The following is a 23,246-nucleotide window of genomic DNA, read 5'->3' on the forward strand; positions in this document are numbered from 1 at the left end:
GTGAACCTTACAGGATAACATCAGAGTCAGCTGGAAAACAGGATTACCGGTTCCAAAAGCATATTTTTTCTAACTTGGGAAAGAGTCAAGTTGTGGTAGAGAGTCTGGCTTTGAAAATGTGTACTCCAACCCCTAAAGGCATGGAATGAACTCAAATTGACTTGTAAACCAAGGTTCACATTGCATAACTCCTCCATGTTACTTAAGGAAAGGTAGGGTGATTATTAGGCGGATGTTTAAATCTGGGTAGATTCTCTAGAAGAGGCTTTTAGGGTTGGCTAAGGCCCAGATCCTCAAAAGTATTTATGCTCCTAACTTCCACTGAAACCAATGGAAGCTAGGAGCCTACAAATTGATGAGGATCTAGACCTCCGTCTGTAAATGCTATTGCACATAGTTACAGTTGAAACTACAGAAAGAGGAAAGAGTGAGGGGAGAAAAGTTGGTTAGGAAAATAACAAACGTTCAGGGAAAAATAAAGTTTGAAAAATGGCACACATGTTAGAGGCAAAAATGAACACAATGTAAAAGGACAACAGCAAAGTAAATTAAGGTGTCAGATGTCCTTCCTTTAACCACAAATTTACCTTTGCTCCACACAGATATGGTGGTCTCATTTCCGTTGTAAATTACCTCACATTAAGCATAGCTGAACTAAGAGGTGAAAGACAAGGTGACTTATACCTTAGGGTTAATCTTTTGCATTAGATTTTTCCATAAGATAATGAACTGCTTTCATTAATCATTTCCTTGGATGCTTCATATGGATATAGGCAGGTAAAAAGAGGGATGTTACCTAGGTGGTTTATTCATTAAAGAACAACACAAATTTTTTTCCCTGGGGGCAGCAGAGAGTAAACCCAGCCAGAAAGTTAAGGTAGAGGGAAAAGAGAAATGCAGCCGGGGAGGAAGGGTACAGAGAAAGAGATGCAGCCAGGGAGATGGGAGGGGGGGTGAGGAGGGAGTGGGGAAGAAAAGATGCAGCCAGGGAGATGGGTAGAGGAGGAGAATGGGGGAGTGGGGAGCGAGAATGGGGGGGAAAAGATGCAGTCAGGGAGGAGTGGGGAAGGAAAGACGCAGCCAGGGAGATTTGGGGAGGGGGAGAATGGGGAAGGAAAGATGCAGTCAGGGAGATTTGGGGAGAGGAGGAGAATGTGGGAGTGGGGGGCGAGAATGGGGGGGGGAAGATGCAGTCAGGGAGATGGGGGAGCCGCCGGACGCAGCAGCCGGGCGATGGCTCTGGGTGGCAGTGTCGGGCGGGAAGCGCTGCGTGCGCCCCGGGCGGGGCAGGAGGAGGCCGCTGCAGCCCGGGGAGCCGACCCCGCCCACCACTTTCCCAGGCTGCCCCGCGCCGTAGACGGAGCCGGGGGAGGTGGAGCCGCAGCCGCTGTAGCGGGACCAAAGTGGAAATTTCCCCCACCAGCAGCAGCAGCCGCCCCAGTGGCAGGTTTCGCCGCTCAGAGAGTCACGAGACGCCGCCGCCGGACCCAGCGCCGCCCGCCATGGCCAACTACATCCACGTGCCGCCCGGCTCCCCCGAGGTGCCCAAGCTGGACATCGCCCTGAGCGACGTGGATGGGCCCGGCTGCCGCGACGGAGCCCTGCAGCTGCTGCGTCGCCTGCGGCCCCACTGGAGCCCCGAGGATGTGACGCTGCAGGTAGCGGCCGGGGGCCCGGTCCGAGGCTGGGCGGCCATTGGGGGGCGCGGGGAATCCCCCCATACCGGGCCTGGGGCTGAGTCCCGTTTGCCAGGGAGCCCGGCTGTGTGGGTGCAGCGCTGACCCCTTCCCGGCCCCTCCCCATCCGTTCCCAGCGCCCCAGCTTCTCCCCCCCATTAGCCCCCAGCTTCTCCCCCTCAGAATCAGCCCCGGCCCCCCCCCCAGATCCTCCCCTTAAATTAGCCCCCAGCTCCTCCCCCCACAAACAATCCGCCCGACCAGCTCCGATCCTCCCCAGCTCCCTGCCCCCATATGACCATTTCCTGGCAGAGGGTTTTTTTTTTTTTCTGCTTTCTTCCCTTTAGACCGTCTTCCAGGCGTCGCGTTTAAAAGGCCCATCCGGTGTGCGTGGCTCGGTCCCTGGTGCGTGCGGGGCTTTAATAAAGGAGGGGCCCTGTTGGGAAAGGCCCCGGCCTGCAACGCTTGTTCTGTGTAAAGCCTCCCGCTGGCTACACCTGCCCTGGCCGGCTTGGGGCGTGGGTGAGCGAGTGCCAGCGCCGCGGGGCCCCGCAGGGTGGGCAAGGAGGAGGCCGCTTATCTGCGGCCTGGCTGCTTATCAGCCAGGGCCCAAGACACCCTCCTCCATCGCTGAGCCGCAGGCAGGATGTAGCGAACGCCACCATTTGCCAACTCTGTCTCCCTTCACAGGCTTTCAGTTTCAGTACACTTCAAAATAAACTGCAGGTTAGACTGATACTGAAAGGTTTCTGTGTGTTGCCTCAATACTGGTTATCTCACCCTTTTGATAAGTGGATGGGTATCGTCCCTATTTGATGTAATTAAAACTCAGTTACTGATTGAGCCTACCTAGCCTGTTTCCTAATTCTGGATTCAAAAAATTCATTATTTTGCCTGTTGAGTTAGTTAGATGGCCTTTGCTCGTAGGTATGACGAATCATTTGTCTGGGGCCAGCTAATCTTACTGAAGCTTACGCTTCTAGAATGTACTTAATCTAGCCTCAGGAGTTTACTGGAAATTTGTTTTAACTCTCTCTGCCTCTGTGGTTGCTAGTTGCAGCCTGAATATATTACAGCATTTATGATACACATTTTCAGATCGTAGTTTCCAAATGTTGTTAATGTGTGGAAATTGTCTTACTTAATTTTAGTGACACTCTCCAAGAAAACCAGATGCAAGAATAAATCTCAGTAAAAGCTGACTGCTCTGTAGCAATGGATCTTAATTCAACTGAAATAATTTTAAATTACCCAAGAAGGGAATAAATTTGGTAAACATGCATTATATCAGATAGTATCAATGGTAAATCTAAGATCAATGTATAAACAGATATACTTGTTGAAAATAACTATAGTGGAGGTGCAGGCAATTTCAAAGTTAGTTTTTGCTTAAAGAACAGTTAGTTAATAAATAGTTACAGTGGTTCTTCTAGGTTAGTGCTTCCTGGGATAAATGCACTCAACAACATGGCATGCTTATTCCAGGAGTGGAGATCCGCATGGGCAATTTTAAAAGATTTAAAGAACCCTTTCCATTTCATTAAATCCTTGTGCAGTGCAACATGTTGTGGTCAGTTGTGCAAGAAACAACCCTCAGGTTTTTAAGAATGGAAGAGAAAATTGTTACAGTTCCTTATTTTGCTTTCGTTATTTTTGGGTTGAATCTTAAGAAAAATATTCTGTTGAGGATATTTTTGTTCTTGCCAACGATCATCATTGTAGCTTGTTGCTCCAAAACTTCAGCCAAGACATGATGGTATCACTTATTTCAAACACTTATCCTCAGGAGTATAGGATGTTGAGGGGGGCAGTGCATCTGGCAATGTTCAAGTGTTTGCCAAGGCTGTCCACGTTCACATTTTGGGCCATTCCTCAGCTTCCAGTTGGTCATATTGTGACCAGTCTTTGCCACCCCAGCTCTCTCTCAGTTTAGAGTACACCAGTATGTTCGTACAATGTCAGTGCCTGGGGGAAGGTGGGGGAGTTCTAAAGGAACCAAGTTCTCCAAGATAATCAATATTCCCCTTCAGTTTGTTATGCTGTAACTTTCCACAGTGGTATTTTGGGGTAAGAGATTTTCAGAGGCAAAGATCTTTCTGGATTTCAGGCTCTTGGGTGGTAGAATGTGTCCATACAGTGGATGTCTTAGATCATGCACTTGTTTTTGTCTCTCCTTTTTACTGAAGGCATCCCACCTCACTGATGGTGCTGCAGTCCCCTCGAGGCAGCATAGCAACTGTGTGGGAGTCAGTTTCAAAGTCCCTGTGATGATCCTACAGGATCCATTGAGTTCAGTATCAATTTTGTATGTATGGCTGGAGCATGACCATACTGGGGCACAGTACTCTGCAGTTGAGTAACACAGGGTGAGACTGGTTGCTCAGACTTTTGGGGGGTCAGCTCCTCTTTTTTTTTTTTTTTTTTTTTTTTTTTATTGGCTGGTTTTTTGTAGTACACAACTCCTGGAATTCACTTTCTCCTTTAGCTTCTTGATGCTCTTTGAGTGTCAGCATTCAGTCTGATGTGACCCCAAAGGTACACCAGATACCATAGTGCTCAAGGATTGTTCCATCCCATGATATCTGAAGTTTTTGCATGGCCTGAGGGTTTTTCATGTGAAAGGTGCACACTTGGGGCTTGCTAAGATTGGCAATCAGGAACCATGTGTGATAATATTTTCCAAGTACACTCAGAGAGCCAATTAGAATGCGCTCAGTGTCCTCAAATATTTCTGATTGTGTGATTATACAAAGATCTGCATAAATGAATCTTCACGTGTTGAGAGAATTCTGTGTAAACATTAAACAGCAAGGCTGATAGAACCATGGGGCAATCCATTCCGGTGAGCATGCTGTTGACTTTTTTGACCACCCACCTCAACCAAAAAAGTCCATCCTCAAGCAGGGAGGAGATGACCTGGACCATCTTGCTATTTCTCAGAGTTCTTGCCAATTTCAGTAGCTATGCACCATAGTTCACAGTTTCATCAGCAGCTGACAGATAAACAAGATTCTAAACCATTTTAGATGTATTGAGCTAGGTTTGACAGGTTTCAGAGTAACAGCCGTGTCAGTCTGTATTCGCAAAAAGAAAAGGAGTACTTGTGGCACCTTAGAGACTAACCAATTTATAAATTGGTTAGTCTCTAAGGTGCCACAAGTACTCCTTTTCTTTTCGAGCTAGGTTTGCAACTTCGCCATAGCGTGAATATCCTAGGGAGAAGCCAGCTTGGTCATCAGTCAGCTACCTTTCCACTATTGGTGCTATTCTACCCATTATAATTCTCTCATATGGCTTGTAGGTTGAGCAATGTATGGATGTTGGGTGGTAGCTCTTTGCAGAGTTAAGGTTTTTACGTGATTTAAGTAGTGCAGCCACTTGTCTGCTCCACAGCCTGGGTATCTGCATTGTCTCCATGCAAGAATTAAAGAAGACAAGCAGCCACTTCTATATTCCTGTGCCAAAGTAGTAATAATTAGACACACCATCAAGTCCAGTTGCCTTTCCACATTTCAGTTTCATGTATTTGTTTTCTTGCACAGGAGAACAAGTATATGAAACTGAAACCTTATTGCTTAAGGGCTGACCCTTTTTCTTGGTAACATTTTAGTGCTGTTTATAGCAGTGGAACATCACATTCATAATTCTGGCTCTGTTCCAAGATGTGAGTTCACAAAATGAAACCCCCTGAAGACTGATGCTTGGTTCTTTTGAGCATGGACATACTATAACTAAAATAATAAATATATATTTAGACAACTAGAAAAATTGCTCTAGGAAACTAATGGAAATTGTTTTTCAACCAAGTAGAAAAGCCTTGGTCTTAAAAATAGGTATGCAGATTTTGTCATTTTGTTCTTCAGTGCCTTTGAGCAACTGAAGAACTTTATTCATACTGAGATTCCTTCAGTCACCATTTTCTTTTGCTGTCTAGTATATTTTTAAAATGTTGTACACAAGTAACAGTAGAAGCGAGAATGTGCATACACAAACTTCCGCTTCAAAGATCAGTGCAGTGGGGTGCTAGAGCAAAACAGATTTTGAGAGAGAAGTCTGCAGTGGCTTTCCTGGGACACAAGAGAGAGAAGGACCACACATCTAGCAAAGAAATAAAAGCTGGAGATATATATTCAGTGGAATAGAGGTTTGACCAGTCTGAAATGTAGTAGGGCTGTGGCAGAGGAGCCTAGGAACTTGCTGAGGTGTGGACAGAACTAGTCAGTAGTGTGAGTTTCCTCATAATTGAACTCTACATCTAACCACCTTTGCTCTTTATATTCATACTGTCAGCATAGTGTGTTGGAAGGTTAAAAAGTCCAAAGTTTAACTTAGTAAATTTACTAACTTTTACTTGCAAGAACATAATGTGAAGTGGGCAAAACCATTCCAAGTTACTTAGTATGTCTTCCAATTGCCTTGCATTTTAGAATAGTCTGCTGCTTAATCGTTCCGTCATTTAAGATTTGTAATAAGTTGTATTTATAAATAGTATATTTAAGTGTGTCCATTTAAAATTATTTTTTCTAAATAGAATTGTTAGCTTAACATTTGGGCAAAGGAGGAAAATCCTTTAACCCAGTAGTTCTCAAACTTTTGTACTAGTAACCCCTTTCAGACAGCTAGCCTCTGAGTGCAACCCCCCCTTATAAATTAAAAACACTTTAAAAGAATATTTAACACTATTATAAATGCTGGAGGTGAAGTGGGGTTTGGGGTGGAGGCTGACAGCACACAAATCTCCCTTCCCCCCCGTAATAACCTCACAACCCCCACTTTGAAAACCCCTGCTTAACCATTTATATGCTTTTACTGTAATGCTTCAGAATGATTGCTTAATTTTATCAGAAAGCCTAGCGATAAGTATTGCATAATACAGAATTGGTTCCGAAATAAGGAAATAATCATTCTGTATTGCTTATTTGTGTCCCTATCCACACACAGGGAAGAATTCTAAAGTAAATGATCAAACTGCCTCTTTCTGCCAGTAGTTGTGTGGAAAGACAAAGTCCTCTTCTACCTAAAGATTTTTCTTCGTGTAGTTGTTGTGTTTAAATCTGACAAGAAGAGTGGCACCTGGGAAAAAGCTAGGAGCAATATAGAAGTGTTTCTGTTTTTACCTCCAAATACTTAAGAATGCTCTTCGTCTTCCTTCGTTGGCCTTGGTTACAATAATCCAAAGCAATGTCATTAAAATGTATGCTGCTTGAGCCAAATTCTCTTCTGTTCTACTGGTCTAACAGCAGATTTTGGTCTTCCTTGTTTCATTCAGAAGTTGGCTGCAGTCAGTATTAAGGATGAAACTATAGACTTATTTCTAAAAGATGATAATTTGATAATGACTTCATAAGGAAACTTGAAGTTTCACTTGTCTAGTATTAACTTGTCACCTCCTAGACTTTGTGCATTGTGGTCATGTGTGAGTGAGTGAATCTTGCCACTTTCCTTTTAAGTTCTTTAACGTCTTCAGCTGTTTGGTCACTCCCTTATTAGTAATGAGAAAACCTTTGTCACTGGTTTTGGTGGCCTATGTAATGATGGTAATCTCATCTGCTTTCCAGGTGTCCCACCACAAGTGGAATCCTTGTTACCAGTCTTGACAGAGACCAAGGATAGAATAGGTACAAGAGACTGATCCACCTTCTTAGCTCAGGATGGATCATGGGTCTATTCCAATATGGAAATTCCACTTGCTCGTCTGACAAATGCCAACTCAAAATCCCCATAATGCACCTTGTCAAAGACCTGTGCCATAAGTATTGGATTGTTTCATAACAGGGATGCCTTAGACGATTTAATTGATTATTTTACCTTTGTTACCACCACTCAGTTTAACATTCTGGGGCAGAGGGTAGCTCCCCCTGTATCTGTCCACCATTTCTCTATTTCAGTGCAGTGTCCCCCATGTCTCCAGCATAGGGTGGAGAGGATGTCAGTGAAAGCCTCTTATCTTCTGTGCCCTCTAACAGCAAGCATTAATTAATGTAAACCAAAATGATGGACTTATTTACACATTTTTTTTGTTTAGATTTACATGATACCTGATACACTTATCTAAGGCCCTAAGCACTTGTATCATGAAGTCATCAGCACTTTCCTCTAGATCTTCTTGAAAGCACCTGTCTTAGATCTCTTCCAGATTTTAGGGATCTGCCACTTACTTCGTAGAGCTACCCTTCCCCCCCCCCCCCCATGTTTGATTACTTGCATTCATCAGTATCTTGCTTTTTTAAACTTGACAGTATGCACAAGAATGTAATTCTTGTATTGTAGGTACCAAGTACAACCACTTAAGCCAGGACTGTGCTAGTAAGATTCCTATTTTGTTGTTGAAATAACTTTTTAATTTCTATTTTATACCCCATGCCACCTGGACTCCTATTCTTCCTTGTTCTCTTCCCTCACCCATGGGCTTGATTGTCTTTCTTGATTTGGGCCACTACTTCCTTTCCTTGATTGTCTTCATCTGTGTTCCTTTTCTGTTCTGGAGCTTTCCTGGTGCATGTTATGGTTATTGTCTGGCTTGAGATTTTAAGTGTTTTGCTTGTGACTAAACTATTTTGAACTTTCTTCTATTAAACAGGCTTATTCTGAAGTTTAAAAAGTAGAATGGGGACAGCATTGTGTGTGTGTGTATTAGGGCTGTCGATTAATCAGTTAACTCACACAATTAACTCAAATTAATCGGGATTTTTTTAATCACACTGTTAAACAATAGAATACCAATTGAAATTTATTAAATATTTTTTATTTTTGATGTTTTTCTACATTTTCATATATATTGTATTCTGTGTTGTAATTGAAATCGAAATGTATATTTTTATTACAAATATTTGCACTGTAAAAATGATGAACAAAAGGAATAGTATTTTTCAATTCACCTCATACAAGTACTGTAGTGCAATATTTGTTGTGAAAGTGCAATTTACAATTTAGATTTTTGTTTTGTTACATAACTGCATTCCAAAAAACAAAATAATGTAAAACTTCAGCACCTAGAAGTCCACTCAGTCCTACTTCTTGTTCAGCCAGTCACGAAGACAGATAAGTTTGTTTACATTTACAGGAGATAATGCTGCCCTCTTCTTATTTACAGTGTCACCAGAAAGTGACAACACGCATTTATATTGTGCGTTTGTAGCCGGCATTGTAAGGTATTTACGTGCCAGATATGCTAAACATTTTTATGCCCATTCATGCTTCGGTCACCATTCCAGAGGACATGCTTCCATGCTGATGACGCCTGTTAAAAAAATGTGCTAATTAAATTTGTGACTGAACACCTTGGGGGAGAATTGTATATCCCCTGCTTTGTTTTACCCATTTCTGCCATATATTCCATGATATAGCAGTCTCGGATGATGACCCAGCACATGTTCATTTTAAGAACACTTTCACTGAAGTTTTGACAAAACAGAAAGAATATATCAATGTGAGATTTCTAAAGATAGCTACAGCACTCAAGCCAAGATTTAACAATCTGAAGTGCCTTCCAAAATCTGAAGGATGAGGTGTGGAGCATGCTTTCAGAAGTCTTGAAAGAGCAACACTCCAGTGTGGAAACTACAGAACCCAAACCACCAAAAAGAAAATCGACCTTCAGCTGTGGGCATCTTACTCAGATAATGAAAATGAACATGTTGTTCCGCACTGCTTTTGATTGTTATTGAGCAGAACCCATCATCACATGGATGCATGTCCTCTGGAATGGTGGTTGACGCATGAAGGGACATATGAATAAATAGCATCTGGCACATAAATATCTTGCGATACCAGCTCCAACAGTGCCATGAGAATGCCTGTTCTCACTTTCAGGTGACGTTCTAAACAAGAAGCGGGCTGCATTATCTCCTGCAAAGGTAAACAAACTTGTTTGTCTTAGCGATTGGCTGAACAAGAAGTAGGACTGAATGGACTTGTAGGCACTGAAGTTTTACCTTGTTTTGTTTTTGAGTGCAGTTTTTTTGTACATAATTCTGCATTTGTAAGTTCAACTTTCATGATAAAGAGATTGCACTACAGTACTTGTATTAGATGAATTGAAAAATACTATTTTGTTTTTTACAGTGCAAATACTTGTAATTAAAAATATAAAGTGAGCACTGTACACTTTGTATTCTGTTGTAATTGAAATCAGTATATTTGAAAATGTAGAAAACATCTAAAAATATTTAAATAAATGGAATTCTGTGATTAACAGTGTGATTAATCACGATTAATTTTTTTAATTGTTTGACAGCCCGTATATAGAGTAAAAAAAATTAAAGGCTTTTTAATTTTAATTTTTCACAAGTGTATATCAATGAAATACTAAAACGTTTTAAACAGCTTGCAATATGATATTAAGCATGTTTTGTCTTGATTGTTGGTAATATTTTTGGTCTTGTCCCTTGCAGTGCACTTGAAGATCTGCTGATGTCTCCTGGGAAATGTAAACTCTAAATAGCAACATTTCTACTAATGCATCATATTTCCCATTTTATTACTATTAAGGACATTTTTATGAGAACAAATTATTGTAGGCTAAGTGTTCATCTGTGTGTCCATCACCTGAAGTCATAATCAGGGATCCTATTTTTTTGTGATTTAACACCGCCCCCCCCCATTTGTCTTATAAAGCATAAAAATCCATGTTTTTCCACACTTAAAATGAAACACTGAGTTTTGGTTTCCTTAGTCACAATATATATACTGATATCAGTTGAACACAATGTTTTATTGATATATTTACAATTTTAAGCAAGTTCAAAGTCTGCCAGTGCCATCAATCATTATAATAAAATTAATAGAATGATCCAGACTCAGTACGTTGTTTTTGTTGTTGTCGATGGCCATGCTGTTTTAGCCTCCTTGTTTTAGTTAGTTTTCATTCAGTTTAGTGCTTTCCATGTGTTCTACAGTTGTCTGCCTTCAAACATAGTCTACAGAACAGCATATTACCATCAACATGAAATTCGACCGCACCAAACTCAGTGACATGGTCTTGAGGGGTGATTTTAAAAAATATTATTCCTTTTATCTTTTTTACAGTGCAAATGTTTGTAATAAAAATAATATAAAGTGAGCACTGTGCACATTGTATTCTGTGTTGTAATTGAAATCAATATATATGAAAACTTAGAAAAACATCAAAATATTTATATAAATTTAAATTATTCTATTGTTTAATAGTGCAATTAATTGTGACTATTTTTTAATCTAGTTAATTTGTTTTGCGTTGCTCGCATGCATTAACTGAGATTATTGGCAGCCCTAATGTTTTTATTTTTTCACAAAAAATAAAACCCAAAGATTTTCTGTAAAAACACAAATGCCATGTTTTTTCCACGGCAAACTGACTTCTAGAATCCCTAGTCATAATCCTCTTCTCGGTAGCACAGTTAGTTGCTGTGGAGGCATTTGATATTGCTTACAGAAGGACTGTGACTTGCTTCAGGAACCTAAATATCACAGTGATGGCTGCCTTCAAATACTTTTGATAAAGATGACTGAAGAAAAATGGAGAAGAAAATAGAAAACATGTCAATCATCTCTAAATAGAATGTTTTTTCATGAAGCACTGGTGACGGAAGGTGTGCTCTAAATGACACACCCATGGTAGCATCTTGTTTATGCAACAGATGATCTCTTTCAGGCTGAGTTGGCATATACGTTCTGATCAGCTGACAGTGCTTGAATTCCTTAATTAAAAAAACTGCATAATATGACCAGATGGAGCAGCAACTGTACACATGCCCTGTAGTCTCAGTGAAGTAAACAGCCACATCAGGGTGTACATTCCTAGACCATTACTGTGTACCTTGGGTGTATTATATTTTACAAGGACTTTGGCCCTGTGCACTGATGGTTCACTCACACATGGCTTAGTATTATAAAAATTACAAAACATGGTTTGTTGCACTGTAGCTTAAATTCACAAGTTTTTTTGTTTTGTTTTTTACACATCACTGTATCAGGAAAAATAACTTCTAGAAACATTGACACCTTCATATTTTTAGTTGTTGTTTTTTTTGTTTGTTTGTTTGTTTGTTTTTGAGCTGTGCTTTAATGTTAATCTATGCCTTATATAAGGAGAGGATCTAGAACAGGGGTGGGCAAACTTTTTTGCTCAAGGGCCAGATCTTGGTATGGAAATTGTATGGCTGGCCATGAATGCTCATGAAATTGGGGGTGGGGGTGAGGGCTCCGGCTGGGGGTGCGGGCTGTGGAGTGGGGCCAGAAATGAGTTCAGGGTTAGGTGTGGGGTGGGGCTGGGGATGAGGGGTTGGGGGTGCTCTGGGCTGGACCAACGGGTTCAGAGGGCAGGAGGGGGATCAGGGCTGAGGCAGGGGGTTCTGGCACGGGAGGGGGTTGGATGCAGGCTCCTGGCAGCGCTTACCTCAAGCAGTTCCCAGAAGCAGCAGCATGTCCCCTCTCCAGCCCCTACCCGGAGGGGGGACATGCCGCTGCTTCTGGGAGCCACACGGAGCCATGGCACACATGAAGCGGGGCAAGTCCCAGATCCCACTCCCTGGCGAGAACTGTTGCCAGGGATAAAGGAAAGAAAAGGAAATAACTGCATGGAATTGAGGAACATGAAGAGTAGCTAAACATGATTTTTCACTAATCTGGTTTAGGAAACTGATTCTTCTAAAAGAAGAAGGTTGTTTAAAAGGATCAGAGTTCTTTCTTTCATTTCATTGTTGGGTTTGAACGTTTTAGGTTTGGGCTTTGAGCAAGGTGGTATAGTCTGCATCAAAGGACTCTAGCTCATTCCTACCACAGAAATAAAAATAAATGTTATAAAGGGCTAAACTAACTTTTAAACAAATTAAAAGAAAACAGTCTTAAAATTAAGCTTTCGTGAGCTACAGCTCACTTCATCGGATGCATAAAGTGGAAAGCTTCATGCATCCGATGAAGTGAGCTATAGCTCACGAAAACTTATGCTCAAATAAATTGGTTAGTCTCTAAGGTGCCACAAGTACTCCTTTTCTTTTTGCGAATACAGACTAACATGGCTGCTACTCTGAAACCAGTCTTAAAATTGAAGAAATTTTCCCTGTTGATTAGGTTCCAGCCATACATTCACTATTCTGAGAGCAAAAAGGCCTGAAGAGCCTTTTGAAGTGTGGTTTTGGGTGATATTGGTCAAATGTTATATTCTAATATGAAGTAAATTTGGTGGTCTTAATCAAATTCCTATTATGTAAGCATCCACATGGCAAAAACTTCCAGTTGTTATTGGACCTTTGTTTGGCAGCCTGAAGAGGGACAAAGATTGAAAGAACTACCCTTTCATCCTTAGGAGTGTGGTCCTTCTAGACAAAGAGTGCGCAATTCTTGTGGGGTAAGATTGGGGAAAAGAACAAATAACATTCCCTAGGAACACACTAGATATGGTTCCTAATCCTGGTTCAGTCACTGTTAATGTCTATGGATAGCTTTTTTTTTTTTTTTTTAATTAAATAAATCCCCCCTCCCCCCTATTTTGGCAAATCCACCTTATAGAAACCTTAGACAACTGAGCTAGTTTTTGCTACAAGCAGAAAACTGTCTAAACTTGATAGAGGAATGTAACAGGGTGCACCTCCACTCCTGGCTTCTTGCAATGCAGAAACTTCACAGACTCCACTTGTTGTACATTCACAGTGCCATTTATTTGAGTTCCCTCCACCAACACCACTACAGTCTCCATGCATCAGACTGTTTCCCATATCATTTTGTGCATTTAGTCTTCTTTTCAGTACCAGAGAGGAGCAGAAGTGTCCCTTCCCTGAATTCTCTGAGACTGGGCTTAGCTAGCCCTGTTCCTCTCTCCCTTTGCATTTCCTTCTTGTGTCTCTATCCTTCTGGGCTGATGGGCTAATTGACTCTTTATTTCACCCAGCCTGCCATCCTGATTATCTGATTACTTCAGTCATCTTACTTGTGGGAGAACTAATTGGTGTCCAAGTGATCTGAGTGCAGGCTCACTGTTCACTCGCTGCACGTTGTCACAAGGCAATAGTGGTTTGCAGGTGGTTTGCAGGTCAGTGCTTTAAAAAAAAAACCCACAAAAACATGCTGATGTAAGTCAATTTGGAAGTGGGTTAAGTATTTCAGTTTAAGCAGTGGGATAAACCTATATACAAGACAATTTGTATATGAACTCATATCAGTTTCTGCCAGAAAAAAAGAGAATTATACTGGTGCAACTTTCCATTGTAGACAAAGTATTGATTGCTGCATTATCAAAGGTCCTGACCCAAATGAGTGGTGGTAGTTGCAGTGACATGTTAGTGCAGGAAATTTAGTAGGCCTAGAATTTGGGAGTGCTGCAAGAACTGTTTTCAGATAACTGACGTTGAACATTGGAGGTTGTTTGACAGGATCCCATACTTACTTAAATGGACTACTCCATTTACCCTCTCCTAGCTGCTTCTCTCTTTACCCTTTCTGGAGGATGAGTGGTGGTTTTGCCAGAGAAAGGGAAGGACATGAAGTAGGTATTTCAAAATCAATAGGGCACTAACTTTAAAATTACACTTTTATCTGAAAAAAGAAAAGGAGTACTTGTGGCACTTTAGAGACTAACAAATTTATTTGAGCATAAGCTTTCGTGAGCTACAGCTCACTTCATCGGATACATTCAGTGGAAAATACATTATCTGAAATGTTCTACATACTATTATGTATGAATGAGAAATGCTTGTTTAAATTGTGGTTTTGATAACTTTGTGTAGTCATTTTCTTTTCTGTTTGTACAAGTCTTTTCATATAGTAACTGGAGAGAGATCTTTAATAAAAAATTTTAAAAAATTGAAACCAAAAATACTAACAGGAGGACTTTGGGACAAGTCAGTCAATATATCCACTACACATGGTCTCAAACATACCTTCTCTTCTGTGTACAACTTGAATGATTTTTGACCCATATGTTAAAGCTTGTACACTTGAATGCTGGAATTCTGCCTTCTTCATTTTGCTATACTTCAGTACAGGAGGATCTTGTAATAATTTCAGAATAGTAAAAATGTTTCCAGTTGATGTTCCAAAAATGGAAAGAATGTGAAAACATGGTTATAGACTTTGTATGTGAAACTGGTATGTTTTATCTCAATACAGAATAATAGTTAATATAATGAATGGTTAGTATCATTAATATGGTTCCCCTGATTCAAAAGGTTAAATTTTAACTGAAGACAATATTGATTTACAAATTAAGCATACCATTTGTTGTTTGGTGCTTTATTCTTAATGAATTACATTGGATGTGAGGGAAGAGGAGGAAGTGGTACTTCAGTCAATCTCTACCCATAATCCCAATGTTTCTGTTAAATTGCTCAGCAGTGCAGCTGTTAAACCTAAAAATTTGTTTAAATGTTAAAAGTTAAAGATAGAGGGGAATATTTTCAAAATGGCCTAAGGATTAGATCCAGAAATAGACTTAAGTACCTAACTTCCACTTTAGGCCTCTAAGTCCAACATTTAGATGCCAGTGAGGTCCACAAACCCATGCTCAACTGCTGCCTTACCCTGGAGGTGCCTAAATTCTCCAGGTGACAAAGCTTCCATTGGTGGGCATGCACAAAACCATTTAAGTCTTGACACTGCCGAACTGCTTAGTATCCTAGCTCAGGTCTAAGACGGGCAAGCTTGTCAAACAAAGCATTCCTTTGCATATCTCACTTGTGGGGCCCTCACACAAATAACAGCTAGGGGTGACCAGATTAGAATTTTCTGTGTGGGTGAGGCTGGGAAGGAGGGGTCTCGTCTCAGCATACTCATCATCCCAGTGGTTAGGGCACTTACTTGGGATGTGGGAGACCTGTTTTCAGATTCCCACTCTGCTTTGGTTTGGAGCATGGACTTGAGTTTGTCTCTCCCATATCCCAGATGAGTGCTCTAACCTCCAGGTTTTTGGGTATTCTGATGTTCATCTCTCTGGCTCTTCTTCCGCTATTCATTGCGCCAAAGAGAGGGAGCATGTGTGACTCTATATCCTGGTTGTTAGGTAGTCACCCAGGTTGTAGGAGACTCAAGTTCATGTTCTTGCTCCAAATCTGGCATAGTGGGTATTTGAAAACAGGTCTCCTGCATTCCGAGTGAGTGTCTTGACCATTGGGTTAGTGGCTATACTCGGGTGGGGGTCTGTTCTTTTTCTGAGATAGGCACCCGAGCAGAGATAAGTGCCTTACTCCAGCCTGGAATTAGGTGCTTTATGGCTTTTTCAGGGGTGGGGCTTAGGCCCCACCCTTCTTCTCAGAATTTCCTAGTCACTAGCTTACGTGGGTCCTCATTCAGCATGCCGGCTTCCATGAATCCCATTCTTAGGCACCAGACTCTCCCCATGCATTGTATAGGGAACCTGAGCACCTACCCCAGGGCTGAAAATTCCACTGGGTGGCAAGGCATCTAAAAATTAGGCGTTACGATGCTTAGCATTGCACCTAAGCACCTTTGCGGTTCTAACCCTAAGTGGTTTAAGCTTATAAATCCCAACTTTACCCATAGTCAACTTGAAGAGTAGGTCTAGAAGCGTTATGTGATCTGGATTTACCCAAGAGTAAAATAATAAGAAGGGAGTTAAAGTCAAATTAGTGTCTGAATAGAAACATGAAAACAAAAGCTAGAGAAGAACCTTAATCTGTAAGAGTTTTTTATGCACCACAAAATGTGCAATATAGATAAAGGATGCAGGGATTAATAGGAACTGGTTCAATTTTCTGTATAATCAAGAAGAAATGAGGATTCCTCTAAATGTCTCAAATTTTAGTTTATTTATGTTGCTTTGAAATATGCAATATTGGAAATATAAGCTAAAAATCAATTGAGTGAAAATGATACACTGTATACTTTTAGTATGCTGAGCGCATGATTCTGCTCCCTCCTGAAGTCAATATGAATGTTATCGTTGGGAGCAGGGTGTAGGCACTATGTTGTTTGCCATTAATTTTATGTAATCTTGTGCAATCATGTATAGGCCTGGACATTTGTTCACACAGATTTTCATCTTTTGGAGTCTGCAGCCAGCCAATTAATTCCTCCTATGTCACCTACAGTCCTCTAAAGTTGGCATCAGAATGTGGCCCAGAAGGGCTGACAGTTTTTCCACTGGGGATCTCCCTAGTGCTTCTAAATTCATTTTCTGTGTTTTGGGGTTCACAACCCAGAAGCATGCAAAAACTAGTCCTTTCAGTGACCACTAAAAACAGACTTCACTGTATATTGAAAGTTAAGATTGTTTTCAGTTAAATAAAATACTGCGGTCCATGGAGTAGAGTTTGTTTCTATGGCTTGTACTGAAATTCCTTGATTTTGTGCTTGTAAAATCTCAACTTTAATAGTTCAGTAATAGGGTTTCCACATTTAGCACCTTGGAGTGTAGTGTAAGTGCCTGGCAGATTTGATATCAGTCATGACCTGTCAGCTTGTAGAAATATTTGAACTTGGCAATTTTTTTTTTTTTTTTTTTTGGTTCTGCTTGGTTCATTAGGTTTAGTGCTATATTAATGCTACAGGTAAGGCTGAGGTGACACTTCTAAAACATAATTTTTTTGGTTGCTTATAACTGTTGTGTATAATATCTTCTGGAGGGGGATGATGCAAATTTAAAGTCATCATTTTCATCTGATTTAACTCCTTGTTTGGTCCCCATTACCATAATATCTAAGTGCCTCAAATCTTTTGTGTATTTATTCACACATCACCTTTCTGAATTAGGGAAGTTATCCCCATTTTACAGATAGGGAGCTGAGGCTTAGAGAAACTGACTCACCCAGAAGCAGGGAAACGAGCCAGGTCACCAGAGTCGCACCGTAACCTGGACCATCTTTTCTCTCTTATTTAGGAGAAGATTCTTAAGAATCAAAATCAAACACCATCTTATTTACAGATACCATGATTATGTAGTAAGATTGCTTCTGGCATAAACAAAAGAACCTGCTCATCCATCTGTCTGACCCCTTCATGTTTAGTCAACAGCAACATTTGCAATTGATTATGTTCTGCTAGCAGCTGAGTTGTGAATGTAATCGTTGATGGACCATGGAAATAGGTGTGGACTGAAACACAGTACTATATTTAAAAAACGTATTGTGAATTAATTCCTTCTGAAAGCTGCTCTGTCAACAAAAGTCTGGAGACTTAAATTTTCTAAAAATATGTTTAGCATGGACAGCAGTAATGCGAGCTTCCTTGCATTATTCTGCCCATATGCTGCAGTCGTGATCTGGAGGGACCAGTTCTAGAACAAGTAGAACATAGATTGAATTAATTGACCAGTTATGTAACAAAAAAAAATCTACATTTGTAGGTTGCACTTTCATGATAAAGAGAAACTTGTACTTGTATGAAGTGAATTGAAAAATACTGTTTTTATCATTTTTACAATGCAAATATTTGTAATAAAAATAATATAAAGTGAGCACTGTACACTTTGTATTCTGTGTTGTAATTGAAATGAATATATTTGAAAATGTAGGGAAAAAAATCCAAAGTGCAGTTAATCACGATTAGTTTTTTTGAGTTAATCACGTGAGTTAACTGCAATTAAATCAGCAGCTCTACTTCGAACGCTTTTTCCCACCACATTTCTTGTGTGGTATCGTGAGCCCACTTGTTACAATTTCCAAAAACAGTCAAAATTTATCTTGGTTTGGCCTTCAGCTGAAATTTTTAATTATTTCTCATATTGATTAAAATACTTTCAAGGATCCAGAATCTTCCTGCCAAACTATCTGCTACAGGCATCAGAACTGCATTTCATCAACTTTGTCATCTACATCAGCTTTCCTATTTCAGAATATACTTCTGGAACTTCCTTCCTGGTATTCAGGACATTCTGTGAAGTCTTTCAACCTCATCCCACACTAGGCCATGTGTTGTCTTGATCACTCTGCATTGCTATGTAGGCCTCTGTTCCTTACATGTCTCTCCTTAGTCAGAGACTGGTCTCTTCATTTTTGATGCCCATCTCATGCTTTTCTTTGCCACGGAATTCTTTTTCCTCATTGCACCTCATTTTTAAAATGTCTCGTTTGCTTACAAATGACAGTTTTCCTAATACTATATTAGGAACACCATGATTAAAGAAAGAAACTTGTATATAAAATGCATTTTATCTACATGCACTTAATTTTTGTGTGTATTAGTTTTGCAGCCTTTAAATTTTGACTTTCATTTCATGATACAAAATAGAAAGTATTATTCAGATGGACAAGAAAATGACCTCTAAAACTATCAAATGAGCTCATGAGGAATGCTTTTTAAATCTAAAAGATTCCTGGTTGCAAATAATTACTTACAGCAGCATGTTACCAATAGATGCTAATAAGGACCTTGAGTGGAATATCTAAATTATCAGGTCGTAAGATCTAATTTCCTTGATGAACATAGTTTCCATTAACATTAATGAGACTTGCACTGGGGGGCGGGAATACACAGTAGGTATGAAATAATCCATGAGAAAACTATATAGCAGTTCAGAAGACTAAGGAGAGCAATATGAAGACACTGCGGCTCTTCAGCCACCTTTGTGGTTGGTCTGTCTGTCTTAATGTTAACACAGACTGTTTCCTCATGTATTGTGGAACCTTTAGGACATTCATGTGGCTAAACATGCTTTTTTTAATATAGTTAAAATAGCATTATGTAATGTAATTTTTGGAATAAATCAATAGACTTAGTAGTGTTTCTGCTAATGCATACTTAAAATCTGCTGCCATGTTTTCATTCTAATTTATCCTTAATTTGCTTTTATCGGTAACATAAACGGAATGTATGCTGTTGTGTGTCAGAGCTGATATCTGACTACTACGGTGTTTTGTTATCTCTTCTGATGTCCTCATGAGCTTGACCCGTGTACTGAATGCATACTGTGTGAAATGAGAAAAGCCTCATTTAAAGATCACCTTTTATAAAATGTAGAGGTAGCAGAAGTTCCAGTGATTTGGAGAAAGGGTGGCTAACCTATGGCTCCAGAGCCGCATGCGGCTCTTCAGAGGTTAATATGAGGCTCCTTGCATAGGCGCGGACTCCGGGGCTGGAGATACAGATTCCAACTTTCCAATGTGCCGGGGGGTGCTCACTGCTCTGCCCCAGGCCCTGCCCCCACTCCACCCCTTCCGCCAAGGCCCCTGCCCCTTCCCCGAGCCTGCCATCCCCTCACTGCTCCCCCACAGAGCCTCCAGCGCATGCGAAACAGCAGTTTGCGTCAGGTGGGAGGCACTGGGAGTGGGGGGAACCTGAAGGGGGCTGCTGACATATTACTATGGCTCTTTGGCAATGTACATTGGTAAATTCTGGCTCCTTCTCAGGCTCAGGTTGACCACCCCTGATTTGGAGGATGATCTAGCTGTGTTCTGTGCAAAAATATAATGGGGTTCCTTTTACGGTGCATTGATTTAAATAATCAGTTTTCATCAACTTTTCCATTTATACTTCAGTTAGGATGTAAAGAAAGGTGCATTCTCATTGGTTGATATAACCATTAAAATATGTTGATTTACAACTAAATAGAGCCTTTACACTGGATTTGTACATCTTTTTGTTACATGGGGAGGTACAACCCTATTATCTATATATATTTAAACAATTATATAGATTAATATTTTCAGATTATTATTAATTATGCCTTTTAGTATGTTAGAAAATTGTGAATGATATATTGCTTATTTACTGGATAATTAGCAACAGCATATACAACTTAATTTTATTAAACAAAACAAGCCTTAATGTGATATATGACCAGTTGTGCCATATTAATATAGCTTGACCTCAAAAGTTAAATGTTTTCCTTCTGATTCTTTCTTTATATAGAACACAGAGAGTTTTGGATAGAGGCTTGTGGATTCAGCATATTTATTTTTTATATATATGTTTTAAGAGATTATAATAAGTTTAGGCCTTACCATAGTTTGTATTTAAATTCAGATATAATTTTAAACAGGTTTATTTTTTAAAAGAATTTTTTTTTTATTTATTTTTATTTATTTTTTATCAACCCTGATCTCTTTCTTCCGCACACCTTCTGGTACGGGGAGAGAAAGGCTTCAGTAGGGTCTTATCCATCTCAGTGCACCAGAACAGTGTTTCTCTGTCTATTCTTTCTTTGATGTCCATTACCCTGCCAGTGCAGGATACAGTAGACTTTCAGTGTTTGGTGGTTTTCCAGTCTGGTTGTAAACATCTCATGCTGTGATGGGTTGGATCACAGAAACCCCCTGGGGGGTTGCCACCTGATGTGCCAAGAATACTTCTGCTCCTGCTTTCCTGCCCTGTCAGCTTAGGACTTCAGTGCCCTGCCTGGTTTGAGCCAGACCCGCTAGCCTGCTGCAAACCCAGACCTGGGTCTGAACCACATCCCCTAACAGCTGCAGGCTTAATTGAAAGCAGCTTAGGAAGTGTCCTGCCTTTAGCACTCAGATGCCCCACTCCCAATGGGGTCCAAACCCTAAATAAATCCGTTTTACCCTGTATACGCTTTATAAGCGATTTTATTAAATACAGAAAGTAGGATTTAAGTGGTTCCAAGTAGTAACAGACAAACGAAAAGAAAAGGAGTACTTGTGGCACCTAAGAGGCTAACCAATTTATTTGAGCATAAGCTTTCGTGAGCTACAGCTCACTTCATCTGTAGCTCACGAAAGCTTATGCTCAAATAAATTGGTTAGCCTCTAAGGTGCCACAAGTACTCCTTTTCTTTTTGCGGATACAGACTAATACGGCTGCTACTCTGAAATCAGACAGAACAAAGTGAATTACCAAGCAAAATAAAATAAACCACGCAAGTCTATGTCTAGTACGGTAATAAAACTGAATACAGATAAAATCCTCACCCCGTAAGCTTCCTTTTACAGACTAATCTCCTTCTAGTCTGGGTCCAACAATCACTCACACCCCCTGTAGTTATTGTCCTTTGTTCCAGTTTCTTTCAGGCAGGGCTTTGGAGCAGAGCCGGAGCACAGCTCCAGTGTCCTTTTTTCAGGTATCCTTGGGGGTGGAGAGGCTCTCTCTTTACCCAATTGAAGACAAAACGGAGGGCTCTCCCAGGGGCTTAAATAGACTTTCTCTTGTGAGTGGAGGCACCCCCTCTTCTCTCCTATGCAAAGTCCAACTACAGAATGGAGTTTTGGAGTTACCTGGGCAAGTCACATGTCCATGCATGACTGAGTTCCTTACCAGCCAAGCCACATTCCTGGGAAAGCCCAAATGTGGATTGCCATCTCCAAGTTCATTGTTGGCTTAAGGGCTTCTTGATTGGGCACTTACTGAGGATAGATAGTCTTTTCTCAGGAAGCTGACCAACTGCTTCACTAAAACCTATTCAGAATCAAACAAGTATGCAGCCAGTATTCATAACTTTGAATACAAAAATGATACATGCATACAAATAGGATTAATAGATTCAGTAGATCATAACCTTTACAGAGATATGTTACATGGCATATGTAGCATAAAACACATTCTAGTTATACATAAGTATATTTCCATAAAGTCTTATGGGGGGCACAGTCACACATGCCATCTAGGTGAGAATCTTGTCAATGATCTAGCATATCTCACTGCCACAGTTTCCCTGATATTCAGCCCAAATGTCACTCTTGTTTCCATCCTGTTCTTAATTTATGCCAAAAAATTAAAAATTATGCGCAGAATATTTTAAAATTCTTCAAATTTTATTTGTCAATACGTAAATATGGCTCCAGCATGGCAGTGGGGAGCACAGGCCACTGGCTGCATTGATGTGGGAGATCGCCCTGAAGCCCGCACCTCCCCCAGTACAGGGACTTGGTAGTGAGTCTGCACCCGACCCTGACACAGTGCAAGGGCTGGACCTTCCCCAGAAATACCCCAGGACCCCGCCCCTCTTCACCAGGTGTGGGTAGGCAGGCTCAGCCCAGCAGGATCCAAGCATGAAGGGGCTTAGTGTGGAAAGATCCAGGTGTGGGGTGAGAGGTTTCTGTGTGTGGCAATCTGGGTGCAGGCAGCTTAGTGGGAGATCTGGATGCACAGGGGCACGTTGTGGGGGTTCTAGATCTGGATCTGGATGCACAGGGCAATGGGACTCTGCAGGGGATCCAGGTGAAGGCGATTGGGACTCAGTGGGGGCAGGGGGGGGGCTCTGGGTGTGGAGAGATGGGGCTTGGCCGGGGGGTCTGGGTGCTGGAGGAGTGCAGCTTGATGAGGTGTGGGTCCAGGTGGAGCTGGTTGGGGATCAGTGGGGTGGGGGACTCAGCAGAGAAGTCCAGGTGTAGGCGGGTAGGGCTTCTCAGGGTGAGGGTTCGATGGGCCTGCTTAAAAGGGGGGCCCCAGCTGCTACTAAGGGGATGCCGCATGCCAGGCTCCCGCTTCCCCTCCCACGATTCGCCTGTCTTCTTTTCTTCCCCATCTCCTTCCCCCCACTTCCACATTCGCCTCCCCCTGCCCTATTCCACCCCTCCTTCTTCCCCTCACTCTCGCGTGTCCCCCATCCCCCCTTTACCCAGTCCCACCACAGGCATTCACTGTTGTACAGAAAACAGGAAGGCTCCTGGCACACAGAAGGGAAGCACAACTGGCACTAGGAACCAGGAGGTGGTGTTCAGCTGCGGAGTCCAGACGCAGCCTCCT

The 23,246-nt window shown here is 41.2% G+C and overlaps 1 protein-coding gene across 1 annotated transcript in view; it reads left to right on the top strand.

The window, feature by feature from the left end:
• The first annotated feature begins 1,344 nt into the window (after positions 1 to 1,344).
• ETNK1 (ethanolamine kinase 1) overlaps positions 1,345 to 23,246 on the top strand; it is a 58,716-nt gene continuing 36,814 nt past the window's right edge. The window contains exon 1 of the mRNA XM_074937714.1: positions 1,345 to 1,658. Coding sequence (XP_074793815.1) covers positions 1,503 to 1,658 — 156 coding nt within the window. The 5' untranslated portion in view covers positions 1,345 to 1,502. The remainder of the gene's footprint in view (positions 1,659 to 23,246) is intronic.

Source organism: Natator depressus, chromosome 1 (genome assembly GCF_965152275.1).
Source record: "Natator depressus isolate rNatDep1 chromosome 1, rNatDep2.hap1, whole genome shotgun sequence".
In the NCBI taxonomy this organism is placed as follows: Eukaryota; Metazoa; Chordata; order Testudines; family Cheloniidae; genus Natator; species Natator depressus.